Genomic DNA, 17,195 nt, shown 5'->3' on the forward strand with positions numbered 1-17,195 from the left:
ATATTCTGCCGAGGTGATGTGCTATTTGGGGCTCTCAACTCGGATGCCCACTGACTCATCTACCTATTAAAAACTCTGGGGGCTGCCCTCAATGTACTAACCGCTGAGCTGATGCTGAGATTATAAAAACGAAGAAGAGACGGGCCTGGGCCCGGAGAGCCTCGTTGTGGAGCAGGGGAAGGAGGCAGCCCAGGAACCTCAATGTTGCAGCGAGGCTTAAACCACATGCTGAGGGACCAGAGCAGACATTAGCCCGGGGATCTCACAAGGAAGAGATAGCTGAACTGGGTCTCAAAGGATGGAAATAGAAGCAGAACTGGAAGAAAGCTTGTGAATGGGGAGACTGCCTGGAGAAAGGGATGACAAGGGCTCCAGGCATGAGCGGTTTGTGAGATCAAAGCTGAGAAGAGCGAGGGTATCTCTGAGGATGGAGAAGATGCTGGACCTGGGGGATGCTTGTGCTAGGTCCTGCAAACAACAGGGACCCAGCGATGCAGTGACCAGGGAGAACAGCTCTGTTTAAGGAGACGTCAGCAGCCCTGGCAGGTGCTGGAGGCAGGAAAGCCTGACCGCAGGATGATCCAGGTGCCAAACGCAGACAAGACTGCAACGAAGCGGAGCAACCTGGGAATCTCACTTAAGCCCAGTCACAGAGACATCTTGTCCACTAGGAATGCTCACTCGATAAAGGTCAAAAAAACACAAGAGGAGGACCAAAGGAAAAGGCAACCCAACTCCCCGTGTCGGCCGCCTTTCTTCCCCCAGAGCAGACACGCATGTGCGGCAGAGCAGCTGCAGCGTATGCCCTCCTGCCCCCTGAACTCAGCCACTGCTAGGGAACTCCCGGCCAGCACCAATTTAGACAGAAGACCAATCACACAAACACTCCTGGCTTCAGCATTAGAGAGTGAGCCATCTAATCCAATTTGACTGAGCAGGAAAAATGCAGAAGTCAGATACGAACGGACACACACAAAAAGGGGCCGAATGAGCTCAATACTACAAGAAAAAATTAGATAACCTAACAATTTTTCATGGGTACCCTAGTTTATTCCACAGGATGAACACTATTTTTTTTTTAATTCCAGAAAATAAACTGAGATCTTAAACTCAGGATTCATATTAAGAGGGCAGAATCAATTATAATCTACATGACATTATACACAGTCACACTATTCCCCCCCATTCATAGAAATAAGATCATCAGTTCAGTCGCTCAGCTGTGTCCAACTGTTTGCCACTCCACGGACCGCAGCACGCCAGGCCTCCCCATCCATCACCAACTCCTGGAGCTTGATCAAACTCACGTCCCTCACGTCAGTGATGCCATCCAACCATCTCATCCTCTGTCGTCCCCTTCTCCTCCTGCCCTGAATCTTTCCCAGCATCAGGGTCTTTTCCAATGAGTCAGTTCTTCGCATCAGGTGGCCAAAGTATCAGAGTTTCAGCTTCAGCATCAGTCCTTCCAGTGAATATTCAGGACTGATCTCCTTTAGGATGGACTGGTTGGACCTCCTGGCAGTCCAAGGGACTCAAAAGAGTCTTCTCCAACACCACAGTTCAAACGCATCAATTCTTTGGCACTCAGCTTCCTTTATGGTCCAACTCTCACATCCATACATGACTACTGGAAAAACTAAAGCTTTGACTAGACGAACCTTTGTTGGCAAAGTAATGTCTCTGCTTCTTAATATGCTGTCTAGGTTGGTCTAGCTTTTCTTCCAAAGAGCAAGTGTCTTTTAATTTCATGGCTGCAGTCACCATCTGCAGTGATTTTGGAATCCAAGAACATAAAGTCAATCACTGTTTCCACTGTTTCCCCATCTATTTGCCATGAAGTAATGGGACAAGACCACCTTACCTGCCTCCTGAGAAATCTGTACGCACCTCAAGAGGTAACAGTTAGAACTAGGCACAGAACTACAAACTAGCTCCAAAGTGGGACAGAAGTACGTCAATGCTGTATACTGTCACCCTGCTTATTTAACTTATATAAAGAGTACATCATGCAAAATGCTGGGCTGAATGAAGCACAAGCTGGGATCAAGATCGCTGAGAAAAATATCAATAACCTTAGATATGCAGATGACACCACCCTTATGGCAGAAAGCAAAGACGAACTAAAGAGCCTCTTGATGAAAAAGGAGAGTGGAAAAGCTGGCTTAAAGCTCAACATTCAAATAAGATCACATGGACATATTTTATTTGACCATTTTCCCTAAATGTACGCTCTTTTAAAAAAGGAGGACGGAGTATCAAACAAAACCCTTTTCAGGGTACTTAATTATACTTTGTGAGCTGAGGCTGGGCTCTGTCCTGGGGTTTTACAAATGCTCATTTAACAGTCCAGCAGGATACAGTGGGCTCAGTGGAAAGCTCACAGGCTGGAAGCAGACTGAGGGAGATCAGCTTCTGCTTTCATGGATGTAGTTAGTTTTGCCTCCAGTTTGTATTCGTAAATTAAATCCTTTTTTTTCTTTTTTTTAATTTCCCTGGTTGTACAGTGTATAAGAATCGGCCTGGGGACATGAGTTTGTCACGAGTTTGATCCCTGATCCGGGAAGATTCCACATGCCTTGGGGCGACTAAGCCTGCTCACCACAACTGCTGGGCCGGGGTGCTGAGACTCCTGAAGCCCATGCACCTAGCGCCCAGGCTCCCCAACCAGAGAGGCCACCAAAACGAGACGCCCATGTGCCAAACAGAGAGCATCCCTTCCTCACTGCGACCAGAGAAAGCCCGAGTGTGGCAGCAAAGACCCGGCACAAACGGAAAGCAATCTGTTAATTTTAAAAATCAAATGAATCCAGGATTTTTAAAATAGCATGATGTAAACTTGATTTTGTAATAGCTGACTATATCTTTTAGAAGCTTGGAAGATAAGACCAAGTACCGCCACTCCCTGCAAGTGAGGCAGCGTGTGGTAAGCCACGAGGAAAAGTGAGCCGACATGTTCTGACTGCATGAAACTTCTAGCTGCTACCTTAGGAAGCAAGTTTAAGTGTGAGCAAAGACCCTGTCTAAAAGACCCAGGACATACATTTCTGCCTAAACCTTGCTCTTTAGCTTCTTTCCACCAGGTACACTCTCCTACTCCATGCTAAAGAAGGTGCAGTTGAGAGCAATCCCTCTCACACGTCCCAGCCCTCTGAGAGAAATGACTTCCCCAGCTCAGCACCCACCCCAGATGATGGGTGCTGGACCACAGGAAGGAAGGAGACAAGAACAGGGGACAGAAAGAACATCAAAATAAAGACACTCCTTCCTGAGAAAGGACAGCTGGCAACCTTACATCCATTTAAAACAATACAAAGACATTTTATGTCTGTGGTTCAAATGCAAACATATTGTAATCAGGACTTTTTCTGAGGAATGCCATAATTACTTATGTCTAAATTTTGTAGGCTTTTTTGTTTCCAGGTGTAGTAAGCCTTGAAAAAAGACTTTAAAATTTCTTTTTCTAAAGAAACTAAAGACCTATATATAGAAAACTATAAAACACTGATGAAAGAAATCAAAGAGGACACTAATAGATGGAGAAATATACCATGTTCATGGATCGGAAGAATCAATATAGTGAAAATGAGTATACTACCCAAAGCAATTTACAAATTCAATGCAATCCCTGTCAAGCTACCAGCCACATTTTTCACAGAACTAGAACAAATAATTTCAAGATTTGTATGGAAATACAAAAAACCTCGAATAGCCAAAGCAATCTTGAGAAAGAAGAATGGAACTGGAGGAATCAACTTGCCTGACTTCAGGCTCTACTACAAAGCCACAGTCATTAAGACAGTATGGTACTGGCACAAAGACAGACACATAGATCAATGGAACAAAATAGAAAGCCCAGAGATAAATCCACACACATATGGACACCTTATCTTTGACAAAGGAGGCAAGAATATACAATGGAGTAAAGACAATCTCTTTAACAAGTGGTGCTGGGAAAACTGGTCAACCACTTGTAAAAGAATGAAACTAGATCACTTTCTAACACCGCACACAAAAATAAACTCAAAATGGATTAAAGATCTAAATGTAAGATCAGAAACTATAAAACTCCTAGAGGAGAACATAGGCAAAACACTCTCCGACATAAATCACAGCAGGATCCTCTGTGATCCACCTCCCAGAATTCTGGAAATAAAAGCAAAAATAAACAAATGGGATCTAATTAAAATTAAAAGCTTCTGCACAACAAAGGAAAATATAAGCAAGGTGAAAAGACAGCCTTCTGAATGGGAGAAAATAATAGCAAATGAAGCAACTGACAAACAACTAATCTCAAAAATATACAAGCAACTTATGCAGCTCAATTCCAGAAAAATAAACGACCCAATCAAAAAATGGGCCAAAGAATTAAATAGACATTTCTCCAAAGAAGACATACGGATGGCTAACAAACACATGAAAAGATGCTCAACATCACTCATCATTAGAGAAATGCAAATCAAAACCACAATGAGGTACCACTTCACACCAGTCTGAATGGCTGCGATCCAAAAATCTGCAAGCAATAAATGCTGGAGAGGGTGTGGAGAAAAGGGAACCCTCCTACACTGTTGGTGGGAATGCAAACTAGTACAGCCACTATGGAGAACAGTGTGGAGATTCCTTAAAAAATTGCAAATAGAACTCCCTTATGACCCAGCAATCCCACTGCTGGGCATACACACCGAGGAAACCAGAATTGAAAGAGACACATGTACCCCAATGTTCATCGCAGCACTGTTTATAATAGCCAGGACATGGAAACAACCTAGATGTCCATCAGCAGATGAATGGATAAGAAAGCTGTGGTACATATACACAATGGAGTATTACTCAGCCGTTAAAAAGAATTCATTTGAATCAGTTCTGATGAGATGGATGAAACTGGAGCCAATTATACAGAGTGAAGTAAGCCAGAAAGAAAAACACCAATACAGTATACTAATACATATATATGGAATTTAGGAAGATGGCAATGACGACCCTATATGCAAGACAGGAAAAAAGACACAGATGTGTATAACGGACTTTTGGACTCAGAGGGAGAGGGAGAGGGTGGGATGATTTGGGAGAATGGGAATTCTAACATGTAGACTATCATGTAAGAATTGAATCGCCAGTCCATGTCTGACGTAGGGTGCAGCATGCTTGGGGCTGGTGCATGGGGATGACCCAGAGAGATGTTATGGGGAGGGAGGTGGGAGGGGGGGTCATGTTTGGGAACGCATGTAAGAATTAAAGATTTTAAAATTTAAAAATAAAATAAAATAAAATTTCTTTTTCTGAATCACCATAAAAATGAAAGAAATTTAGTAACTGATTTTTAAGAGAATTTTTTTTATATTTAGGTCTCTGAATACTGGGCTCTAACAAAACATCAGCCAAAAAAACTGAGCTTTCTGTGCAAACTATTGAAGTGCATTCTGCATTGTCATATCACAGGAGCAGGGCCACTGTGCTGTGCTCACTGCTCTAACACTTCCGGGAACATTCGAGAATGATACCTAGCAACTGTCTGCTGACTGATGGAGCAGCCTCAGAAAGTGACTCGACTAGACTCACAGATCCCAGCACAGACGAAAAGCAAGGAGAGACTCTACGGCTGAGAATGGAGTCGAAGCCAACAGATTCAAGGAAGAGCTGAGACAACCCAGTGGGGGAAGAGTTGTCTGCTCACCAGAGGTACCGGACCACCGGAAATGCACGTGAGAAGAATGAACTCGGAACCCAAGCTCACGTTTCACACTGAAATGAAGTCAAAACGGGCCTGGACGCAGGCCTCACTGGAAGCTTTAAACTCTCAGAAGAAAACACAGGAGTAAATCTTCAAAACCTTGAGCCTCACTAGATATGACACCAAAAGCATAAAGGACCAAATAAAAAATAAGTAGACTGGGGTTCATAAAAATTAAAAATACAAAGACAACCTACAGAGTGGGAGAAAATCGTTACAAACTGTGTCCCCGATCAAGTCCAATATCTAAGAACACTTACATCTCAACAATAAAGACAAAAAACCCAGTTTGAAAATAGGCAAAGGATTTGAATATACATTTCTCCAAAGAAGATAGACACATTACCAAAAAGCACATGAAAAGATGCTCAACATCATTAGTCATTAGGGAAATGCAAATAAAAACCACATGAGATACCACTTCACGCCCACTAGGATGGCTATAAAAAAACAAAACAAAGAACAGTAAAAAAACAAGCCTTGGCAAAGCCGCAGAGAAACTGGAATCCTCATATATTGTGGTGACATTATAAAACAATGGAACCACACTGAAGACAGTCTGAGGATTCCCCAAAACGTTAGACACAGAATTATCACGTGAGCCAGCAAGGGTTTACCTCTACATATAAACCAAGAGAGCAGAAGACATACATCCACACAAACCTGTCTGTGAATGTTCACGGAAACATTATTCATAATAGCCAAAATAATGAAAGTGAATTAAATGTCCACCAATTGATAATGTTTAAAGAAACTGTGGAATATGTCTATACAATAATATAGTATTTGGCAATAAAAAGGAAGGAGAGATTGATGACATGAATGAAACTTGAAAAGATTTTGCTAAATGAAAGCCAGTCACAAAAGACCGCACAATTCATTTACACGAAATGTCCAATGCAGACAAATCTATAGAGTCAGAAAGCACAGTAGTGGTTGCCAAGGGACTAAGGCAGTGAAAACGTTCTAAAATTGGGTTCTGAGATAGGGGTGATGGTTGCACAATTCCGTGAGGGCACTTTTAAGCGGCTGAATCGTGTGGGATGTGAATTATATCTTAGTAAGAGCTACTAAATATTCAAAAAAAAAAAGGGGGAAAAAAGAAACAAAGAAAAGTTTCATACCAGCTAGAGCAGAAACATAAACCCAGAAAAGCTACTGCTGGGCTGGGCCACAGGGCGGGGAGCAACAGGCACTGCTCCTGATTTTGAGGCGGGGAACCTGCAGCGCCTTCCTGGGCCCCTTTGACAGCAGGCTCAGGCTGGGCCGGGGAGCGGCAGAAAGGCGAGGCAGGGGGCCCCGTCTTCATGGGCTTCAATTCCACAGAGGGAAGGAGAGGCTGGGTATGGGGTCATCTCATGGGAAATGAGTCCTCACGGGAAAGAACACAGCTGTACTGAAGTCTGACCAAGGTCCGAACAGAATGGGAGAGGCAGCAAGGTCCCTGGAGCGTCCAGGTGAGAAAGGAGGGGTGATGCGCAGGCGCACCGAGGGGACGCCGGGGAGAGGTGTCTGGGGAACGGCAGGACCAGTGGCGGGAGAGGCCGTGAGAGCAGAGGCGGGGGGAGGCCCACGCGGGCGGGGAGGACAGCACGAGGCTTCCCAGACACAGCCCGTGCCGCTCGGGAAGGGGACTGGAAAGGCCCAAGCAGGCACTGGGGACCAGGGAAGGGGCTGCTGCGACGCCTAGATGAGGAAGGCCCGGATGTGGGGAAGGGCAGAGGGCGTCAAAGCAAGGATGGGCTCTGCCAGGCAGAGCAGATGACAGGCAAGCTCTCACCGAACCAAGGCCTCTCCCCGAGGCCCCTAATAACCGTGTATCCTTAAATCAACTCCGTTAACTGAGGAAATCTGAACACCCGCCTTGCTTTTAATGCTTTTATCACCACTAACACGGCACCAGGCATTCAGAGCTCTCACTCGCAGTCAGCAGAGAAACCTGGCCCTTCTCAGCTCACCCATCTCCTGCCACCAAAGGACAGCCCCAAGATAAGGCTGAAAGGGCTCACAGGAGAAGCCCTCGCTGTCAGCACATGCAAACTGAACTTTCTCTAGGCCTCCCAAGCCGTTACAGAATGCAGGTCAGATCGGCACAGTCTCTGGCCTAAAACCTTTCAGTACAGTCCACTGGTTTGGGGACTTGAAGCAAATCCAAATTTGCAAATTAAATCTCCCTTACAATTCTGAGGAAGGGCTATTTCATTTTATAAAAAATGAACATAGTAGTAATATTTTAAATCCCTAAGAATAACATATTTGGTGGCAAAGTGCCCAGACATTACATTACAGGTAAATTAATTTTTTTTGTCTCCCCACTGGAATGAGAACTCCATTGAGACAGAAGTGCCAGACCAATACCTGGCCGAGGGCAGAGGCTCGGTGAGGCAGATGGTGAAGGAAAGCCTGGATACAGCGACCTACAGAAGTCCCAGCAGTGGGCTTTATTTACTCACTAGAAGAAAGAGTAGTAAGTAGTAGCAGTAAGAAAGTAGCAGTAAGTAGTATATTAGTAGTAACATATATTCATAATATGTTGAGTCAAGAGCTTTTGGAATGTCAACAGTTATCCACACAAAGAAGTATAAATAATCAAAGGGAAAAATGGACAACCCTATAAGCCATCCATGAAATTTACATTAAAAGAATTTTAAGGTACCATTACATATACCTCCTAAGACACGGAAAACCTTTCTTTCTGGTGAGCCACACCCAGGCAGGACTGGAGGCAGGTGGGGAGGGAAGATATTTCCAGGAATGTCATTAGTGGCGACCAGGGAGGGTCTGGCTTCCTGAAAAGCACTCTGGCAATATTAACAAGCTGCACAGAATAGCACACGGTCTTTAACTACAGAATCCATTTTACAAAATACACCCCAACGAAACAGGTAGTCCAAAAGAAAAACAAAGAAAGCTGTTAAATATGTACACTCTCTAATGACAATAATGAAAACTGGACACCCTGCAGGTGACCAACAGGACTAAGCAAACTATGAAATATCAACACCAGGAACTACATAGCCATTACAAAGAAGGATATGGACTCCTCTGACACTTTACACACGTATGTTATTTCCGTATGTACCAGGATTTTTCCCAAAAGCAGGACGTGTTAAAAATCCCAATTCTGGCTATGTAAAAAGGGCTGTTTGTCCTCTTCATCAGACACCAAAATGTAGAGGCTACAAAGGTGGGTGTTTTACCAGCATTCAAAATAAAGGTACTACTAAAATCACCTGTGTTTGAGAAAGCTGAACACTCTGGACCTGTGGAAGCAGAAAGTAAGCATTCGGAAGCTGCTCTGCAGACCCTTTAGCAGAGATTCTGCGAGTACCAATTCCAGATACCTGCAGAAAAAGAAAAAAAAAAAAAAAACTGAGTTTCGAAACACATTTGAGACAACACTGAAATACTTTTCCAAAGGAAATTTGTGTTCATCAACTTGGCCTTCAAGACTATTTATCCAATTACTATACTTATCTTTGTCTACTTAAAAAAGTTGCTGTATTTAAGCTGAGTGTTTCTCACTGTAGCAAATCTTTACAGAAATAGGCAGCTTTTCTGATATGGGACAAAAGTTTAATGGAATTCAGTTAGACTTAGCCTCAAAAATGCTAGATCTTGGCACTTAAATGAAAGATGTCACAGATACCACTTAAGATAAAGATTTCTGACTGTTTTTGTGAACAAAAAGACTCCTGTCCCTTGCCACCCCCCCAACCCAACCCGGGCTTTGCTAGAACAGGGAGCCCCTGAGGACTGACCTCCAAGCCCACAACCCTCACCCAACAAGCAGAAACAGTCCTGAGCCCAGGAGAGGAGGGGGCAAAACTCCCAGAGGCGCTCCCAGCTCCCAGCCCTGGACTGCTTGAGGTGGAGGGCGTGAGCTTTGAAACCCCACTATATTTTACACTAGAAACTGTACAGCGCATTTCTGTTACGTTCCAATACCTTTCAAGATCCAAGGTGCGCTCCAGCCCGGCACTCTGCAGGATGGATGGCGCGCCCACGAGCAGTGGGAGGAGGCAGGCTGCTGAGCTGAACACCAACTAAGCAGCCTTACGTGTGAATGACACAAACCAGCTGGCAACATTTCCAAAAGGCTTTTCCTTTAATTTCCAAACACCTTCATTACATCAACAGCCAAATTATATGACCAAAAGAAAAAGCAACTTACATGATAAGAGAGGACTCCGTGTGAGGAGGTATTAATAAATAAAGAACTTTCAATGCTTCCTTCTTCAGTGGGTAAGAAAATAATTCTGAAGGAAGTTTTCCCCATTGCTGGAATTACCTGAAAGAAAGGCACTTCATTAGCCACTTGAAATGGCCCTTCTTTGACAAATTATCTTACACAGATTTTTTTTCTACAATTTCAGATATTGCCATATTCTTGCACCCTTGATTTATACATATCATGGATCCCTGAGAACTTCCAAACAGACCATCACCAAAAATCTAACAGAAAATATCAAAAACACCGTGGACTTAGGGCAAGACCGCTCTCAGCCCAGCCGGAGTCACGTGTCCCACATCTTTTCTCTTCCCTGCTCTTCCTCATCCTCGTGTTCAAGAGCCAGTATCTACAAGGTTCTACCTTTACTTAAGTAAACAGAACCACCAGTGTTCAAACATGCTGCTGCTTAATAAAAGCCAGGGACAGCATTCATCTGGACAGACTGCGATGAACAAGATACCAGGCTCCCCCTTATACCACTTCCTGAGTCCCAGTATTGTTTTTAAGAAGTGAGTATCACATAGGCATAGTAAGGAAAATAAATAAGCTCTACTAGTAACCTGGATTTTCATTAAAAATTAAAGGTAAATTGAATTACTAAAATGAAACCTATTGGAAGACTAGGTTTGGAGCTCTGTGTTGATGCAAATGAGCTTCACAAGGAACCACTCACCCTCTCTCAGTCCTATACTAAGAAAACAGTCTACTAGGCTGGCCAGCTAGAAAGATCACCACTATAAACTTGACTAGTTACTACATGCTTCAGCATTTGTAGTCATCATGAGACAAGCAATATTAAGTTTCTTTAACTACGAAAAAGTCATATTGAATATACATGCATTTCTTTCCACATGAGGATCAACAGCCACAAAATTATGAATCTGAACAACTGAAAAAATAAATGCTAAAGCAAACACACAGAAGGAAAGAGCTTGGGTAGCAGAAAAAGGAGAGACAGGCAGCAGAAAGTAAAAAAACTACAGGCCAAAGAAAGCAAGAAAAGCTGGCAGCCCGCCACAGCGTAGCTTCCAAGAGCTGGTCCACACTCACCCTGCAGTGAACAGGAGGCACGTGGAAATGTCTCGCAGCTGTAAACACGGAATTCACTACAACCTCACTCTCCCTGCTTGGGTTATAAGCATAGAGAATCTTTGCTGCAGGCTGTCCCAGGAACCTAGGAGGGGAAAGAGAAGAAAATGCAAGGGACTGTATGGTTATAAACAAAATATCTATCCATTCACCCACCCATCAATACATACATACATACATATACACACTCTAACACAGAAAGCTGTTGATCTTCATTACAAAGTTAAAAACAATCCTATTGCTAATTCTATCCACAAAGAGTCCAAAAAACTTTTTAAGACTGTTATGCCAACCCACAGCAGCACCCCACTGATTTTTGTTTTAGAATTCAACCCTTCTAGGCCATTAAACAGGCTTCCCAGGTGACGCTAGTGGTAAAAAAAAAACCTGCCTTCCAACGCAGGAGACATAAGAGACTGGAGTTCGATCCCTGGGTCAGGAAGTTCCCCTGGAGGAGGGCAGAGCAACCCACTCCAGTATTCTTGCTTGGAAAACCCCACAGACAGAGAAGCCTGGCCGGCTACGGTCCAAAGTCGCAAAGAGTCAGACACGATTGAAGCAACTTAGCATGCACAGGCTGTTAAGTGCTTGCAAAAAACACCCGGAGGGATCTAGGTACCTGTCTGACATGGGTCTCTAATTTGAATGAAAATATATTTAGAAAAGAAACTGCACTCACAGAAAAATCCAATCTTCTTAGGGTTCATTTACTGAGTAATAAATTTAAATAGACTTTTGGGGGGAATGGATTTTAACTAGCAAGGAGACTTCACTAAGTCTTATAAAAGGAAACTTAATCATTAAACACCATTCTTCTGAGGAAAATGAAAACTCTACAGCACTTTCTAGCTTTGGCTCTCATCCATTTAAATCATGAGTCTTTCAGAAAACTCTAATGAAAGCTTTGGCTCCTCCATCCAAAATATGCGCACAAAAGTTTTATATATACTTTCAAAACTTTCCATGACCCTCGCAGTAAGAGTTTCTGTTCTTCAGCAAATACCCTAATCAGGAGGCCTTGATGCCAAATCTTTTCAGCAAGGATCTCTGTCTACAAGGCGGGCTCTCACAAAGAACTGCAAGAGGGAAGGGACTGGTTTCTGGCCCACCTACCTGGAGCTACCTGCAACATTTCCTGGAATCATTTACTCTGATCCCTACCACCCAATACCAAATTCACTCTAGTTAAGTGTTGTGATAGATAGCCAGAAAAAACTTCACTGAAGTCATCTCTCTAGTTTTAACACCCTCAGTGGCAGAGACCCAAATAGACAGTTCTCATGAGTATGGCCCAGAAATAAAACTATATTTCTAAATTCAGCAAAAAGTCATCTACACTATATTTGTGTTTCTCTGATTTCGTTCCAATTTCTCTGACATTAAAAATGTGTGCTTTAGGAAAAATTAAATGCATACTCTTTCTCTTACAAACAATGTGGTTTCCAAAATACTGTATTCGCCATCAATTCCTTAAAGTTTTTCTTTCAACTTTTCCTCCTGCTTTTCATCACAAGCCTTAACTGAAGGCTTAATATATCCAATATGTATTTTAAAAGTCCTTAACAACCAGTAACAAATAAAATACATATCAGTGTGATTAAAACTTTGATTTTTTTTAGAGTGGTCTTAAATAATACAACTAAAAATTTTCTATACTATCATATATAGCAGGTCATCTCAGAAAGCCCTCGCTCAGGAGTACTGGGCTCATATCTGCCTTTTTCCTCAATTAAATTAAATGAAAACTTCCATGATTTTAGGTTTTTCAGTGAATAATATCAATCAATCAGCAAAGTTACTAATACTTATCTCATTCACATTGTTGCAATACAAGATTTTTAGTTTCAAAAGACAGGAATGTCTCCCAGAGCAACACAAAACTGCCATGTTTGCAGAGACCAGCAGCTATGTCCCCCAGAATCCTCACCAGACCTAACAGAAAATGCTGGCCCAAACCTAGTTACCACTGTGCTATTTTTATCCTATTTTTTTTTAACTCTATTTTTAAAAGTGTCATGAGGATAAGAATTTCCTTCACGAGTGACAACTGGAAGATGCTCTATTAATTTAATACTACAAAAGAATGATTAAAATTTCTTATGAATGATTAGCACTCTTAATCTCAGGACCAGAAGAATATTAGCCCTTAAAATAAACCCTAAGAAGCAGGCAGAGGGTAACAGAGTAACATGATCCTGATTCTGTATCCTAGAGAGAAACTAGAGCTGTGAGAAGGGATGAGGTTTGCTCAAGGTCAACGTCAAAATAAACAATAGCAAAACTTGACCTAGGGCAGAAATGAAATGAGAACGTGCTGGTTAAAGTGTGTCTAATGCCTATAAACTGGGCCATTTGTTAGGAGTAAGATAAAACCTGACTAATTTTGGGGGCTGTATTTTGTTAGCACTGAATGACTGTTTTACACTTTAGCAAAAAATAATGTTCCCATAACCATATCCCAGATCTCAGTTATGAGAAAACAGCATAGAGCATACTGGCTTAGAAATCAAAGCCACTTCTAGTGAAATAACCAATAACCTTGGGAAAAAATGCATTATTTCTCAGCCCAAATATATGAGCATCTATAGTACATGCTCAAATATATAGAGATATTTGGAAATAATTCTCTCTTTTTCAGGTAACACCTATCTCCACTGTCCTTCCAGGATTGATGTAAGACTCAACTCACAAGAGATAAGATTGCATTTTAAAAGTGTAAACCACTACATAAACAAAACTGAATCATCCAAAGGTGATTCAAGTCTAAAACTTAGTAACCTTTTAAACATTTCTTTTCAACGTGACTTACCGCTATCAGAACCAGGAACTGATGTGCAGAGCTAAGTAACATATGGGCACTGACTGCAGAATTTTTATATTGACAGAGTAAACATACTACAGACAGCCAGTGTCCTATGAACTGGAATTGATCACAGTCTAACTGTATTTACTGCTATCCCTCTTACGATATCTACCAATCTACAATACACAAGTAGGTCCTGCATTACGAGTTCTCTTAACCATACTTTTGACAGAAGTAAAATAATCTCTTGGAAATTGAAACTGATGAGGTTTTACTATAAAATCTCATGCTTTACGTAAGAGTAAAAATATAAAAATTCAAAAACAAAAAAGGCAGATGCCCAGAATCTTGTAAATACAGCGAGTTCCCCTTGCACTTTTATCACGTCTTCCTTTTATACACTCTCCTTAAAAAGTTCAACAATGTACTTCTAAATTTAAAATTCATTATTCTTCACTGCAGCTCTGATCTTCTGCCGATCAGAAGGAAATGGAAAGAAGGAAACCAGATGAATGAAGGAGGACACGCCAGGCGAGCACCGCTAACTCACCCCAGATGCTCTCCTAGCACCACGGTTATTTCACTCACATAACTTTTTTTTGCAACTCAGAAAAGTTCTCCATAAAACTGATATTGCAGGATGCTGAAACAAGCAGAGTTTTTAATCCTGGAACACTCTTTTACTTCCACCTTGAAACTCTATTAACATGAAACAATCTATTCAGTACAGCAAAATTCTACGTCCAGTGAGTCTAACACTTCACCTCTTAACTTCACTGCAACATGAGGCCTGGAGTGCCCTCCTGAGAACAACCGCATCCTTCTCTTCCTTGATTTCTGAGTTCCCAAACCAGTCCCTCACCTGACACTCAGGTCACCTCCTTCATCTCGTGGTTCTCAACAAGATGTACTGAAAGGGACTACAGCTTCCACGCTGTCTTCCCCACCTGTTCCCAAAACCCCAATCTCAATAACCAGTGCATGTCCAGTTTTGAATCCCAAGGCACAAGGAGGAGTAAAAACAAGCGAATAAGTAAATCTAATTTTAAAAATTCAGCAACCATTGATACATAGAGTTTTTCATTTAAAAAAATAGCCTGCTTTGTTTCAGAAAAACAAGGATGTAATACCACAGACTTAAATTATAACACATATTTATTAAAACCTATAGAAAGGACTAAAACAATTCTCATACTCTCCTTTTCACAAAAAAGTTCCTTCCAACAAGTTCTAGGAACAGCATCTCTTTATATTATCTATTTAAAATATATTTAGTATCATACATATATAAAAAATATCCTGAAAGCAAACAGTATTAGTAATAAATTGCTAAAAATTATAAGGAGAAAATACTTACTGAACTCCAAAATCTAGAACTGATGGCTGAAAATGTAAGCCTTTTCCACTAAATAGCTTGTCTGAGAAGCTAAAAAGAAAAGAAAACACAGATTAACTTTTGTCTGTTGTATGCTTCTGTTGAATGCCGAGTTAAGAGGCTATATACTTAGACTGATAGCTCTCATGAGATATAATTTTACTCCCTAAAACATGAGTTTGAGCTAGATCTTAAATGATAAAATGTTAACAGTTAAATTATTTGAAGTCTAATATAATTCTACAGCTGCAAAAATTTAAGTCGCCAACGTTTGTCTGACTCTCTTGCTACCCCACAGACTGTAGCCCACCAGACTCCTCTGTCCATGGAATTTTTCAGCAAAAATACTGGAGTGGGTTGCCATTTTCTTCTCCAGGGGATCTTCCCGACCAACCAGAGTGTCCTGCTGCACTGGCAGGCAGATTCTCCTGTTACCACTGAGCCACCGGGGAAGCCCAGGGTACTCTTAGATTATGGTTAATGCACAGCTTTTATAAGCATTCAGATAAAAAATGGGGATGGAGTCGATCCTGAATGGGCTTCATTTCAGGATGAATTCAGGAAGCATACCCATTTTCACAAGCCCCAAATCAGGAAAAAACACAGGGATGGGCGTTGAGGGTAGGGGCTGGAGAGGGAAGGAGCTCTGCCCTCTACTTTCATCAGATTAGTTATACCAGGAAAAGGACTGGGAGCAAGGGTTGCCCCTTCAGACTGAAACCATCACCAAGTCTGTATCTTTAAGATTAACAAAGCAAATAAAATATCACACAGCAGGTCATATTTTCAGCAGTTGTTAATCATTATTATGATTTCATTTTCCTTTAGAATCAAAAACCAGAAATTAATATACCCCAAAAGATGCATTAAAAATAAGCCACAATGATATATATGAATAAAGACATATAAAAACTACATACAAATATATAATATATATCATATAAAATATGTGTGTCTATCAAGAAACTATTAACTGTCATATACCTTTTTAAGTAATTTTTTTTAATCCATTTTAAATCTAGCAGTGTGTATACGTTAATCCCAAACTCCCAATCTATCCCTGCCCACAACCTTCCCCTCTGGTATCCGTAACTGTGCTCTGTGAGTCTGCTTCTGTTTCGTAAATATTAATAAGTCCATTTGTATCCTTTTTTTAAGATTCCCCATATATCATATATTTGTGTTTCTCTGACTTACTTCAGAGTCATGCAAGATCTTAAAATCCACGTATTCCAAAAATACTTGATTTAGAGAAGTGCCTAAGTGTAGTATACACAGCTGTTTTCAAAGAGACAAGTTTTCCCAAATAACAATCTTTTCATTTCCTCCTCCCACAAGCAGCCCTGCGCCGAGCTCGATCCAGAGGCTGGCGGAGTGGACACTTGAGCTCCACAGCTGCCGGCCCGCAGAACTGCTGTGACCCGCAGCAGGCCGGCTCCCGGCTGTCTTGAAGGTGCAACAGTGCAGAGACCAGAGAGCCCGTCCAAACCCTCACCTCCCATGGAGCATCCTGCCTGCAGCCTCTCCTCCTCCCCTTTCCTGACTGCACCTAAGCTTCCCTTCCTCCACCCTCGCTCCTTAGAATCCCATCTGTCCTCTCATCTGTGTCTCCTTTACTCCACATCCAGCACCATCTTTATTAATAATAAAGGTGGCACTTCAGTTTCCCACCTGCCAACTTCCTTCCTTGTGCCCGCGTCAGGCAGTCACAGGTACGCTATTTCCTGGGCGCTCTCACACCCTAAAAGGCCAAAACTAACTCCATGATTTGCTTGCAAAAACAGGCCACAAACACACCCAGCTGCCTCCAGAAATGTTCTGAAAAGCCACAGGAGGCCAATGGTCATAAAGAGTTGCCAACATCAGAGGCACCACAGTCACCCCCTCTACAGACCGAGCTGGCCAGGGCTCAGCATTCCAGAAAGGAAAGAAAGCAGGCAACTTCATAGGCCGAAAATTACCT

The 17,195-nt window shown here is 42.0% G+C and overlaps 1 protein-coding gene across 6 annotated transcripts in view; it reads right to left on the reverse strand.

The window, feature by feature from the left end:
* TMEM131L (transmembrane 131 like) overlaps positions 1-17,195 on the reverse strand; it is a 174,517-nt gene that overhangs the window by 69,285 nt on the left and 88,037 nt on the right. For all 6 annotated transcript variants that reach the window (XM_069557298.1, XM_069557297.1, XM_069557296.1 and 3 more), the window contains 4 exons: positions 15,215-15,283; positions 11,016-11,139; positions 9,906-10,022; positions 8,965-9,075 (listed from right to left, as the gene is read on the reverse strand). In XM_069557298.1, coding sequence (XP_069413399.1) covers positions 8,965-9,075; positions 9,906-10,010 — 216 coding nt within the window. In that variant the 5' untranslated portion in view covers positions 10,011-10,022; positions 11,016-11,139; positions 15,215-15,283. The remainder of the gene's footprint in view (positions 1-8,964; positions 9,076-9,905; positions 10,023-11,015; positions 11,140-15,214; positions 15,284-17,195) is intronic.

The sequence above is a fragment of the Ovis canadensis genome, chromosome 17 (assembly GCF_042477335.2).
Source record: "Ovis canadensis isolate MfBH-ARS-UI-01 breed Bighorn chromosome 17, ARS-UI_OviCan_v2, whole genome shotgun sequence".
NCBI classification, from domain to species: domain Eukaryota; kingdom Metazoa; phylum Chordata; class Mammalia; order Artiodactyla; family Bovidae; genus Ovis; species Ovis canadensis.